Source organism: Phytophthora ramorum, assembly GCF_020800215.1.
Source record: "Phytophthora ramorum isolate Pr-102 chromosome Unknown Phyram_PR-102_s0003, whole genome shotgun sequence".
NCBI classification, from domain to species: Eukaryota; Oomycota; class Peronosporomycetes; order Peronosporales; family Peronosporaceae; genus Phytophthora; species Phytophthora ramorum.
The window spans coordinates 5,093,827-5,106,147 of record NW_027150649.1 but is presented as its reverse complement, the minus strand read 5'-3'; the positions used below and the strand labels follow the sequence as shown (position 1 = coordinate 5,106,147).

Sequence of the window (12,321 nt, the reverse complement as noted above, 5' to 3'; positions counted from 1 at the left end):
GCTTCAGGGAAAACTATCTGACAGCGACCGCATTGAAGTTGTTGGTTCAATGGGAGGGCGTCAGCACTCCGCACGCAACGACGACGCCTTGGCACTTCAGCAGGACTCGGCCGGGCTGTGCGTCGTCGAGATCGATTTCCACGAACCCCCCGCGCACTGATGTTGCCTGGTACCCGGTGAGCTTGCGCTTGCCCAGAATGCCGCTCCAGTAGGGCCCGAGTCCACAATGAGTGCTACCAGTGACAGGATCCTCGTTGATCCCGATGCTCGGCGCGAAGAATCGACTCAAAAAGTCCGCTGAGTGGTTTGACGGCGCCTCCGTCGTCACGACAAACCTACTGAAGTCACGCAAACAAGTCGGAGTAAGCCAACATGAATGACCGAGGGAGGGCAGTGCGAACTCACCCAGTCTCGATCTCGTTGATACGTCCATGGTCCGGAGTCAGGGACTCGAATGCAGACTTGTCGAGGCGCACGATTACATCGTTCAACGCCAGCCGAGCATCGAGCACTCCGACGGGAGCAACGCCCAGAGCGGCAGCGATTGCCTCAAGAGAGGTACCGGGAGAAAGTGGAGCTGTCAGCTTGCAGGGGAAGTTCATGACGACTCGGAACTGCTGGTCACTTGTCACTTCATAGCGACAGATCAGGATGTTTGTCCTGCGCGGCATTATGGAGTGAGGGTGGATGAATCGAAGAAACAAACAGCACGCGTCGCGTACCGATTGTAGAAGCGGACGGTCTGTGCAGGACGTACGTGGCCTCGATCCAGCAGAGCTACAGCGGTCGACAGCGTCCCATGCCCGCAGAGTGTCAGCTCCACCAGGGGCGAGAACCACTTGATGTCGTACTCGACCACAGTGACATCGGCTGATGCTTCGCGTGGCGCAGCGAACGCCGTGGCGCCCAGATTCTTCTCCCGGGCCACTAGCTGCATCCACTCCGGTGCGCGTTCGTGGTGAAACCCTCCCGGCTGTAGCAGAACCACCGCCGCCGGGTTGCCCTGGAAGGGCTCGCGTGTGAACGCGTCCACCTGCTACCATTCGGTCAAATGAGGGTTTTCACCCTGTCACGACTACGCTTCGTACCTGGATAATGGGTATTTGTCGTGCTGCATTGCAGTCAAGCTCCAGCTGGAGGCAGGAGTCTTGCCCGTGTGCAGTCGGCGACAGTCTGGCTACAGCAAACCCGGCTTTGATAAAGAGTCCGAGGAGGTGCATCTTGGCGGCCAGTACGATGCGGTTAACTTGCGGCTGCCCGACACCAAGAGGGCTTGTCAATCCTGTAGTTTTTCACGATACTAGTCGACCAGAGTACCTGTTGGTGGCACGTCGTCTCCACGTACTGCTTCAGCATCCTCAACGCGATGCCCTGGCGCCGGGACGCCGGATCCACCACCTGCGTCAAAGTAGTCCAAGCGTCTCATGAGCGCTCAACGACAGGTTTCGGGCGTGCAGACCAACTTACCACCGATCGAATGCAGAGCGTTGATCCATCCGGGTCGTGGGTGTCCACAGACCCCTCTGCAGTCGTGAGTGTGCTGGTGACGAAACCCACGAGGACACCTTCGGCAGTATGTGCGACGGAGAAGAACTGCCCGGCCTCATGTTGTCGGAGTCGGATGGTCTTTTCATTTGCAGCCTCGACCGCAGGGAACGAGGCCGCCTCAAGCGCCTCAACCTGCTGAACGTCGCGCTCTTCACGCAGGAGAGTGAGCCGCACCGTCGTCATGGAGAACGAATTCGCAAGTGAAGACACTCCGAAACGGTGACAGCGGACGTTGGCTGCCAATTACCAGTCGAAGTGTCCATCTGTCACAAGCAGCAACCAATCCAGAGGGACTGTGTGTCCACCTGTAAGGTCATCGCGTGCGTGGTCACGTCATCCCAGATGAGTGTAAGCGCATCCCCTCCGGCACCGCAGAGATCCTCTGCTGAGCTTGTTCATTTGCCGACTAGAGCAATTGCGATGACAGACGCCTACCAGGGCTTAGACCAAGCGGCTCCGCCCAAGAAGTCGGTGCCTCGGGCGATCCTGACGTCTTTGACGTTCTGGATCATCACTGGCGCCGTCCTCGGGGTCATTTTGGGCGAGTTCGCGCCCACGTTCTCTGTCAAGGCCGCGCCGATGGCTCAGCTCTTCCTTCGCCCGATCCAGTTCATCGTCTTCCCGCTCGTGTTTTCCTCGCTGGTTGTGGGCATCGCCAGTCAAAACGACATGAAGCAACTTGGTCGGCTGGCGATCAAGTCGATCATCTACTTCGAAATCGTGACGGTAGGTGTCGTGAAGGCTGCGCTTCCTGTCCATTTGCCTGACGTGTCCATCGATTCCGTAGACAATTGCCATGGTCATGGGCCTGCTCGCCGCCAACATCGTCAAACCAGGCAGTGTCGGCCTCGTCGAGGGTGAAGCGTACACGTCGACCAGCTCCACCTTGACGTTCGAAACCTTCATCGAGCACCTGACGCCCAAGACGTGGGGCGAGATGATGGGCGGCTCGGGGTCATCCGAGCTGCTACAGGTGCTCGTCGCCTCGGTCCTCATCGGCGTCTCGACTGCATTCATCCGTGACGAGCCCAAGCGACTCATTGTCGACTTTGCGCGCGCCGTGCTGGAGATGATGTTCAAGTTCGTGGACATTGTCATCTGGACGGCTCCAGTCGGTGTGTGCTTCGCGGTTGCCAACTCGATCGGCACAAACGGCTTGTCGTCTCTCTCCAGCTTGGGGGCGCTAGTGGCCACCACCTACGGGACGCTTGTAGTGCTGTTTTTCGTCCTCTTTGTGCCGATCTTCGTCTACTTCAAGATCAACATCCCCGAGTTTTTTGTCGCCATGCGCGAGCCATTAGTCATCGCCTTCACCACCGCCTCCTCTGAAGCCGCGCTGCCCAAGGTCTTCGAGTGTCTCGAAAGGTATGGCGTATCTACTCACGTGCTCGCCTTCGTGGTGCCGTTCGGCTACTCGTTCAACCTGGACGCGGGAGCGATGAACCTCGCGCTATGCTCCATGTTCTGTGCGCAGGCGGCTGGCGTCCACAAAACGGTGGGGGAGCAGATCGTCATGGTGCTCATGATGATGGTTTCGTCCAAAGGGATCGCTGGTGTGCGCTCGGCGAACATCGTCGTCCTGGCCTCCACCATCACGCAATTCGACATCCCGTCGTGGCCAGTGGCGTTGATATTGGGCGTCGACTGGCTGTCAGACATGGCGCGCACGTTCATCAACGTGACTGGCAACTGCTTGGCCGCCACGGTGATGGCCAAGTTGGAAAACGAGTTCCGCACCGAGGCGTGGCAGCAAAAGCAGAACGTGCAAGAGGACGAAGCGGCCGACCGCCTCGAGAAAACGAGCGTCTCAGCCCGTGGATCAACTCTCGGCCATGCTTGTATCTCTTGAATACAGATTTTCTTGGTACGGCTGCACGAAACAAGTTGTCAAATCTTCACTTCATACTGGGAATACTGCAGAATTGGAGAAATGAGCCGTACTACGCAAGCTGCAATGTCTATTGAAGAGAAGACAATTTCCAGTGGAACTGGTGTATTATTGAGCACGACGAGTATCGTCGATCGAATATTTTGTCACCCATCAGCAATGTTGAGAGCACGGGGCCCCGGAATTCGTTTAGCGTGTCGGATTCTTATCACTCCAAGTCTGAACTTGCTCAGCGACACCCGCCATTTCCTCACAAATCATCAGCTTGTCAACACGCTTGCAAACGCGCTCACCAGTGCAGCCGAGGCTATTGCAACTGTTTGTAATGTGCTCAACCGCCACAGCCTCAGCCTTTGAGTGAGGTCGACACGTCTTGGTGCTCGATTCCGCGTCGAGGCGATTTATGCGGTAAATACCGCACGATTCAGCCAGAGATACCTTTTTGTAGCGTCACCAAATCGCATTTACGTTTTTGGACACGCTTCGGCTGCTTGGAGAAAGAATGCAGACTCTGCGTCTCGCTCACGACAACCAAGACGACGACACAATCCACCGGAACTTGCTCGAAGCATGCGTTCAGGTCGTCATTGGTAAAAGAGTGCTGGCTGAAACTGCAGAGGGCGAAGATGGCACCCATCCGCACACGAGTCCCCAACTTCAGTGTGGTTGCGACAAGAAAATCCGGCCAGTCTACGGTGAGCGGCACTAGAAATGACACCACAAGGGAAGTGACAAGCTTCTGCATGCTCTTGGGGAATTTGATCAGCGTATGCCGCCACTTCGTAATTCCCAGCTCATATAGTAAGGCCGACAAAAAGGTTGCGAGCGGCACGCCACCAAACTCGTTCTGACGGCTAGCAACCACAATCGCACCTGCAACAAGCGCTACCATACTAACCTCAGTTTTCTCGTTTGCTCTGAAAAAATAGGCCTCGTAGAACGAATCAGTTGAATTGTGTTGTCACTGAAGCTGTGGATGCAAACCAAACAGAGATGCATGAGGGCCTACCCGGAAACACGCTGCACCACCGCCACGGCTCAGCCCCATTCTCACCCTTTACTGGGCAATCCCAATCGTGAAGCCACAGCTGGAATGGCCCCAGTTCGTCGAGACAAGAAAGTCTCCGATCGGTATATCGCTTGAATCATCGTGTGCACAATAATTGCCAGCCAGGGACATTCGCACATGGCGCTCGTGGTAAAATCACCGACGCCGTCGCATCAAACCAAGCATCGGGCGATAGAGTACATGCAGCTTGTATACAGCCGTTGCAATTTAGCACAGAGCTGTCAAAATAGGCATATAGCACAGATCAAAGTTGAAAAAGGGTGAATGCATTAGCGTGAGGCTGTACTGGTATGCAGTATTGGATAAGAAGCCTCCGGTCCACACATCCTGTCGGTCAGCGGGCGGGTGGTATCTATAGATGGAGCAGATCCTCGGGTTTTCCCCCCGAAGCTATAAAATTCTTGTAGTTGTTCCTCGCGCGGGTATCCGCCTCCGCAATTTTCCTGACTTTTCTAGCCTCTTTCCAGGATTTTGTGAAGGGTGTGTGCTTTGCCGCGAACCTCTTCAGGGACGCCCCAAAGTTCTTCAAGGTCCTTTCTTCTTCTTCAATTTCGTTTTCGAGCTCTTTGACGCCGTCCTTCTCAACTCGACGGAGGAGTCGACCGTGGTTCGCTTGGACATCCGCGGACGCCACGTGTGAGATGGCAGCGTGGTTAGACTCCTTGGCTGTGGAGAGCGCGTTGCCGCTGGCGTGGAGAGTGGCCGCAATAATCACCGCGAAAATGTATGTGAAGCGCATGCTTGTTGTTGATTCTTGAGAGTGTGGAGATGACGAGGGTGCCAGGCAGTGGGAGTTGTGGTCTGGCGGGGAAATTGTGGAATGGGATCGTCGTCGCCGATTTTTTTACAGCAGCGCACATGGTACCATTACGGGCAATGCCCGTTGAGTTACGATGAGTGATTATGAGCAATGCCCGTTGAATTACGATGAGCGACGAGCATCATATGAATCATCGATTGAAGGAACTTGTCGCGTAATTAATCAGCAATAGATTTGAAGCGCGGAATTCGGGCTGGATCGTTCATCAACACATGTTACTAGTAGACAGCACGAAATGTTCATGTTCAAAAGGCTTCGGCGGAAGAGTTGGAGCGTACTGGTACAAGCAGCTGATGGTCAAGTAGCTTTGATCAAATTGTTGTGATTATCCTCTGTCTGAAAACGTTTTTCCGTTTAAAAGTCAGAGCACTATCGAAGAATCAATTTTTAAATCTCAAGTCACCACATGCAACAACTGTTGAGAGCAAAGCTCAAATCGCATCGCACATCACGCACACGATCATTCACGATAAACATCAGTTCGTCAACAAATCGCAGCTACAGTGCTACTCCTCATTATGGGCACCTCAATGTTAAAATACCCTGGTATATCCGGTAGGAAATGCAAGGGAAATGCTATCAAACTATTATTTTATAATTCATATACCTCTGAAATCGCTTTGTTAAGCCAACTGCGCAAGACGAGGGTCTTCGAAGTATGCTACTGTCTTCAGCCATGAATTTTCTCTTCCCATTTTATCATCATACTGTATGGATTTCCACGTTCCCGAACATTTCTGGCGGATGCAGCGGGCCCTCTGCTCTGCGCTCGTGCGCCTACCTACGATATATTCACCACGTCTGTCCATCAGACCCAAGTTCTTGCACAATTCAATTGTAGAGGTGGCGACGTTACCGTTATCTCTCTAACACGGGAAATAACGTTATTTGGGATAAGTTTTTTTTTAGTGTTACTTTAACACTGTATGATATTTGCAATAACATGAACATGCTGTAGCTATTTTTGTGGTTTTGGCATTGTAGACGCCATATTTTTGCAAATCCCGCTAAAGTCATTCTTGGCATCTTGTGCCACATTCTACGACTGATCTGAGCTTCTTTCTGGAGGTACGCTGTCGACTCTGTCTGGCGATTGATCTGCGTCCTGTGTCCGAGCCGGAGGTGGTCACTGGTTCCACAGCTGAAGACTAGTCATTGTGGACAACGAGACGACCGACCTAATACGGCATCTGCCACGCCGGGACGCCTGCCGCTACGCAGAAGGCGATCCCCAGTGCGCCGTGACGCCCACCGGCGTGACATCCCAGACCATGGACCTCAAGGCTCTGCTGACGGCGTCACCGTCTCGACCAACTCGTACGGCCGTCACTCGAGTGACTCGTATCGTGACCTGAACCCTGTTTATTTCCACATCGCCGCTGCGATCCTACTGGGCAGCCTGAATTCGATCTTCATCGCTGACGTCGCGGCCGGTTCGGAGGTTTTAAGGTGTGCCGTGTTCCTGGAAGAGGATGCCAAGACGGCCTGGTGCTTCCCGAAGACCAAGCCGGCCGCCGATACGTCGACCAGCATCGGTCGAGCTACACTGACGCGTCCATGCTGGCCTGCTCGGGTTCGCCGTCGGGCTAGGAGTCTGTCGGGTCGTCCTCTGCTTCAGATCGTTGTTCTCGTGAACCATTCCTCATCATCATGAAGTGGTTTTACGACGGAACTGGATACAGCGAGTATATCTCTTCTACGCGTCCTACTCCAATACATTTTCAATCAACACTACAAATTCTGATCTTTGACAGGGTGCTTTCGGGTTTCCCTTACTGTTATAATAATGTGATTCACGCTGAGCAAAGGATACATCCAAGAATGCGAAAGACTATCAAGTTTATTAGGAAGTTGTAATGGGTCTGCTTAGACCCACTACTTAAGCTTACACGTGTGCGCACGTGTATGAGGAAGCGTAGGAGTATTTAACTTAAGTTCAGTATACTTGTATCCACAAGTATACTTAAACTAAGACAAAGGAACCAAACGATAGCTTTGGTGCCAAATGAGAACTGTATTGATTGTAAATGGGGTTTCCTCCTAAAACTGATATTTCTAATGAGGGGTTCTGCCATCGGATGGCTGGCAGAACCCCTATCTATTGAATTACTCTCATTGGTAGAAAGATGTTGCTTTCTACCAGTCATATCTCTTTGGTACCACCCTGTGGGGTGGTCAACCTGAATGTAAGCATTAGAGCGTGTTGCACAAAGGTAGGAGGTGAACCGACTGTGTAGCCCCACTACAATTGGGTCCGAAGCATATTTCCTGGGGACATACGGCCGGATTTTATTGTGCATCTGCTGCTTCTTCTCGAAATTTGGGGCAGGGGGTTGTAGAAGCTCTAGACGGTTTTCAAGGAGGCCACGAAGTTTTACAGCGTCGGTGTGAATACCATCGATAACACGCCATAAATCTTGGTTAACAACCTCGTCAGCCGGTCCAACACGGCAACTCACAACTCCTGGCTTTGACTCGCTCATGACAAAAATATGGTAGCGCTGCAGGATAGTAAAATCCTTGTAGGCCTCTTTGACTACACCACGAAATTTTTTCATCACCGCGTTGTCTTTGGAAATGTGCACGAACGCCGAGCTCGTTGAAGACGCGTTTATCACCTTCAGCAACCGCTCGGTAGTCCACACGTCTTCTTTCGCAAATTTCTTCCTCATGTGACCGAAGCCACGGTCGACGGCATTCTTTGTATGGCCCTTCACAAAACATTTGAGCTCGACAGTTTCGAGCTCACCGGTTTGATCCAATGCTAACAGCATCTTGACGACGTAGTTGTTCTTGTTTGCTCTCTGCAGTTGTCGGCGTAGATAATTAGTTTGCGATGACCGTTTTCCAGCACAATCCTCTGGATAAAGTGATAGAGTATGCTATTATCTACGTCCGAACCTTTCCCAGCGACTCGTCGTAGACGTAGTTGTACTGAATGTTTTTGTCGGCATATTAAATGCCAAATACGTTCACGTTCACCAACGACAGGAAGTACCATTGGGATGGTGTGGAAGTCACACTCGGCAGTGTGAGATTTTGGCTGAAGTCCATCACAATCACAGCACGTTCTTCAGATACTGCTTGTAAGTCGCACTGATACTCCAACCTATTGAAAATGTTCACAGCAAATCAAAATGATGTTAGTATCCATGTCCAAACAAAATCATTCCTATATCCGTACCTCATCGCTTTGGCCGAAGCTGTGTGACTACCAACTTCCTCGGTGAGTTCTGCAGTGACATTCGAGCGCATTCGGGCGTACAGGATGGAGCACAGGTCACATACGTTGCTTCGAGGGGATCGGATCCGAATCGCAGGGCAATACTGCTGAAGTAACTTCCGAAACGTAGATGAACGTGGTTCTCGCACTTCCAAGTCGTTCCCCACTACGAAGTTGTGCATTTCTGTGAATAGTCGCTTGATCCTTCTGGGTCTGATCGAAGTGAGCGTAGTAGCTTCCTGTGATTGGCGAGGAGATCGTCTTGTCCGAGAGACATAGTGTCGTCTACATTATTGCCACCGTCTGGAGGCGAGCTGCTGCTCTCAAGCCGATTTTGACCCCCTGGTAAGTCCTTAACATGTTGTATAATACTACGTGTTAAGGACAGTCTAATCTTTATTTTTGTATTGCCTCCGATAAGTACGAGTGTAAAGTCTGTACTGCGGGAAGGCAACCAGATCGGTCAAGATTGCTTGCACATCATGCGCAGCGCTCTGTACCAGCGATGCTGTCGAATACACCTTCGCCAGGCTTGCAAGTAGGCGTATGGTGTATATATTGCAACTGGTTTGGGCCTTTTTATTTTGAAGTTGACACAGAGCAAACGTATTCGCCTACCTATGCAAAGCTTCAGTTTCAGAGGAGTTGAACATCATGTAGCAAGCAATATTTCATTTGCGATCGTAATTATCATTGTCCCTACTTGTCTTGTTCGCTACAATCGTCCTAACACTTCTTACGATTCCTCCTCGTCGTGCTTACCCACCTCCTTCTCTTTCGCTTCCTCCTGCTCGTCTTCTTTCTCTTCTTCTTCTCCAGCCTGCTGCTTCTCCTTCTCTTCTTCCTGCCCCCAGTCCTCAGCACCCGGAGAAGGGCGGCGGCAGCGTTTCTTTCCAAGTCCTCGCATCTGAATATCTCTCCCAAACCGAGGGCGCGGGCGTTCGTCGCCGTTCTTCCATTTGACATGCCAAATTTGATGGCATGTCATGTTGTTGTTCGGGTAGTGGTCTGGACGAACACGATCACACAGATATACACTACAGATTGCACATAGTAAGTTAGAACCACACCTACAAAATTGGCATTCGCTTACCGCTTGGTGCCGACGCTACAGGCTTCGCAATAGAACATGGTGGCAGTGCGCTTTCCAACTGTTGTCTTACGAATTGAGCAGACCTTGCACTGATGCTAGGACCGCTTGCGAAAGCCCTCTCGCACCTGAACCTACTCTGGAAATTCGGACAGTTTGTGCTCCGCACCGATGACTGCAACTTGGTGACTTGGTGTGGTGGAACCTGGTGTAGGTACCTGTACAAATGGGCAATGTTAGCACAATATACAACTTCAGCCCAATATACAACACGTCCGGATGCCCAAATGCAGTATATACCTCTTCGATGAAATCGTTCGCCGTTGACTGAAGTAGCTGGGCCTGTAGCACCTCCAAACACTCAGCGTGATCTGCGGGTGGGTTGCCTTGCGGCTTTTTGCCTGTCGGTAGACAATGAAAGCGTTGACAATCGCCATATCCACTAGCCCCAAGAAGATCGCTTGTAGTACTTGCGGAATCGCACCGATAACTGCAGCGAGTAGCGCTGCAGCCGTAGTTGATCGTGGATGTCCACCCCGCCCATCCAACGATGGTAGTCCCGCATCGCTGACGGGCAGGGAATGGAGATCCGGCGACCCCCAGGAACGTGTCGTCCTGTAACCATAAAAGCAGATTAGCAATAGTAGCAGATAGCAATGCTAGCAAACTTACCGCACGACTCCATGGAGGTGCTGCTTCCAGTTGCCAGCAGATACACAGGGAACCGGTCCCACCATTGCAGGACTTGTAGCAGCGGGCAGCACTTGGCCACAGCGACATTGATGGCCCCACACGGAACGCTGCGAGGACGCGTAACATCCTTCGAAATCAACACAGGAGGAAAACCTCTCTTGTTTGTCTGGATCGTTCCAACTAGGTAGACATTGCGCCGTAGCAACTGCAGCGCAAGCTGCACTGACGTATAGAAGCGGTCCGTGACGACTGCGTGGTGAACCCCTGCCTGCTGTATGGGTAAAACTTCGAGAAGGTTGCGTAGCACAGCAGATGGCCCAGAGTTGGGATCGGCTGAAAACTCGGTCGGGGGTTACCGGCCAGCTCATCCGAATGCTGATCGGTTCCGCAGAAGATCTCGATCTTTGCATGATGTATATACAGCATTAGCGATAAGAAACATCAGTACAAATACAACATGTAGAATTCTGCCATAAAAAAGCAGAGGAGACTCCTGACGGAGTCTCCTCGTCAACGTACCGTAGACAATACGCTGTGTTGGCGCAGCAAGTCATGAACAGCTTGGTTCCCTACTTATGGGGCTTGTCTTTCATGTACTGGCCGGTTATATTGTGGCGGCTTCTTGAAGGAATCATGGCTTCATCAAATGACAGCACTGGTGGTGTCTTGAAACCCTTTCGAAAGGTTTCCTGCAACGTTTTCACCACGGACCTGACCTTCCATGCCCGGTCGGTCTCCGCACGTGCGTCGGCATTGTTCGTGAAGTGTAGGTTTTGCATGATCCGATCAAACCGAGCCTTGCGCACGAAAGCTCCAAAGGCGTCCTTTGGCACAGCCCCCACTCCATGCGTGCTCCAATGGTCGGCAAACTTCTTCTTGTGCGGGTTCAGCATTCTCGCAACGAGCAAGCTTATGCAGTGTATTACATCCTCAGACTGAATTTTCTTGTGGTTCTTCGTCTCTTTCATCATCACGTCATCTCGGGAAACGTCATCTCCTCTCACTTGACACGCAGCGAATATTCTGTCCACGCGCGCGTTGAGATTTTGATCATAGTAGCCGTTGCTCTCCGAAGCAATGCGGCGCCACAGCCGAGGGGGCATGAAGTAGAAGAAGAGACGTAGCGGTGATTCAGCTTGTTCAAGCACTTCGGCGGTTGGTCCATACTCCCCATCGTACAAGCCAGGATATAACTCTGCTCGAACCGGTTGTGATGCGGCATCTACAGAATATACAACATCACGCTTTAGTCCAATGTAGTATATACAACATCAAGACCATCACACAGGACTTACCAAAGTTCCATCCATCATTCAGCATTTTCTTCAGCGCTTCGTCATCCAGCGCAAGAACCTTCATCTCTTCCTTGGTTAGTGTATACCACTTGTCGGTCGTCTCGCTCCAGTCGCGAGAGAGGTTCGCCTTTGCTGTTGCCAGTCGCTCCCGTAGCAGCTTTCGCTTATCTCGGTTCTTCTCACGAGTACGGATCGCAGCTCCGAGCCGTTCCACGTCACTGTCGTCCGAAGAACTATCGTCCACCGCTCCATCATCGTCGCCGTCCGGATCCAGGTCGAAGGAACCGTCGTCGCCGGTATCAGAGTCATCACTTACGTCAACCTGCATCTCGCTATACCAATCGTCCGATTCTGCAATTCCTTCCGCGTCCGAGTTCAAAGCACCATCGAAATCTTGCTCGAGCCTCGCAGGGCAGACAGCAGTTGCGTCCATAGCAGCAGTAATAGAGACGTCGGGATCATGCTCGTCGGTCTCGATATGATCCGAATCTAGAGATCTGAAATTCATATACGTAGTATTTGTCAGCATTGTAGCGGGGCTACACATTCGGTTCACCTCCTACCTTAGTGAAACATGCACTAAGGAATACATTCAGGTGACCACTCCACAGGGTGGTCCACATTCATAGCAAAAGGCATGTGACTGGTAGAAAGCAACATCTTTCTATCAATGAGAGTCATTCATTAGATAGGGG

At 51.9% G+C, this 12,321-nt stretch overlaps 3 protein-coding genes across 3 annotated transcripts; 1 reads left to right on the top strand and 2 right to left on the bottom strand.

Moving 5' to 3' along the window:
- Positions 1-46: 46 nt before the first annotated feature.
- KRP23_4630 (putative isomerase) lies at positions 47-1,731 on the bottom strand (the record flags this gene model as incomplete). Its single annotated transcript, XM_067889612.1, has 6 exons — positions 47-335; positions 406-660; positions 723-1,033; positions 1,089-1,253; positions 1,318-1,398; positions 1,468-1,731. The coding sequence occupies 6 exons, from the start codon at positions 1,729-1,731 to the stop codon at positions 47-49; spliced, it is 1,365 nt and encodes a 454-aa protein (XP_067748756.1).
- Positions 1,732-1,968: 237 nt separating this feature from the next.
- Positions 1,969-3,397, top strand: KRP23_4629 (C4-dicarboxylate transport protein; the record flags this gene model as incomplete). The annotated part of the gene is made up of 2 exons (XM_067889611.1): positions 1,969-2,274; positions 2,336-3,397. The coding sequence occupies 2 exons, from the start codon at positions 1,969-1,971 to the stop codon at positions 3,395-3,397; spliced, it is 1,368 nt and encodes a 455-aa protein (XP_067748755.1).
- Positions 3,398-4,857: 1,460 nt separating this feature from the next.
- On the bottom strand, positions 4,858-5,244 carry KRP23_4628 (RxLR effector protein Avh23; the record flags this gene model as incomplete). The annotated part of the gene is made up of 1 exon (XM_067889610.1): positions 4,858-5,244. One exon carries the CDS (start codon positions 5,242-5,244, stop codon positions 4,858-4,860), a length of 387 nt encoding a protein of 128 aa, XP_067748754.1.
- Positions 5,245-12,321: the final 7,077 nt, after the last annotated feature.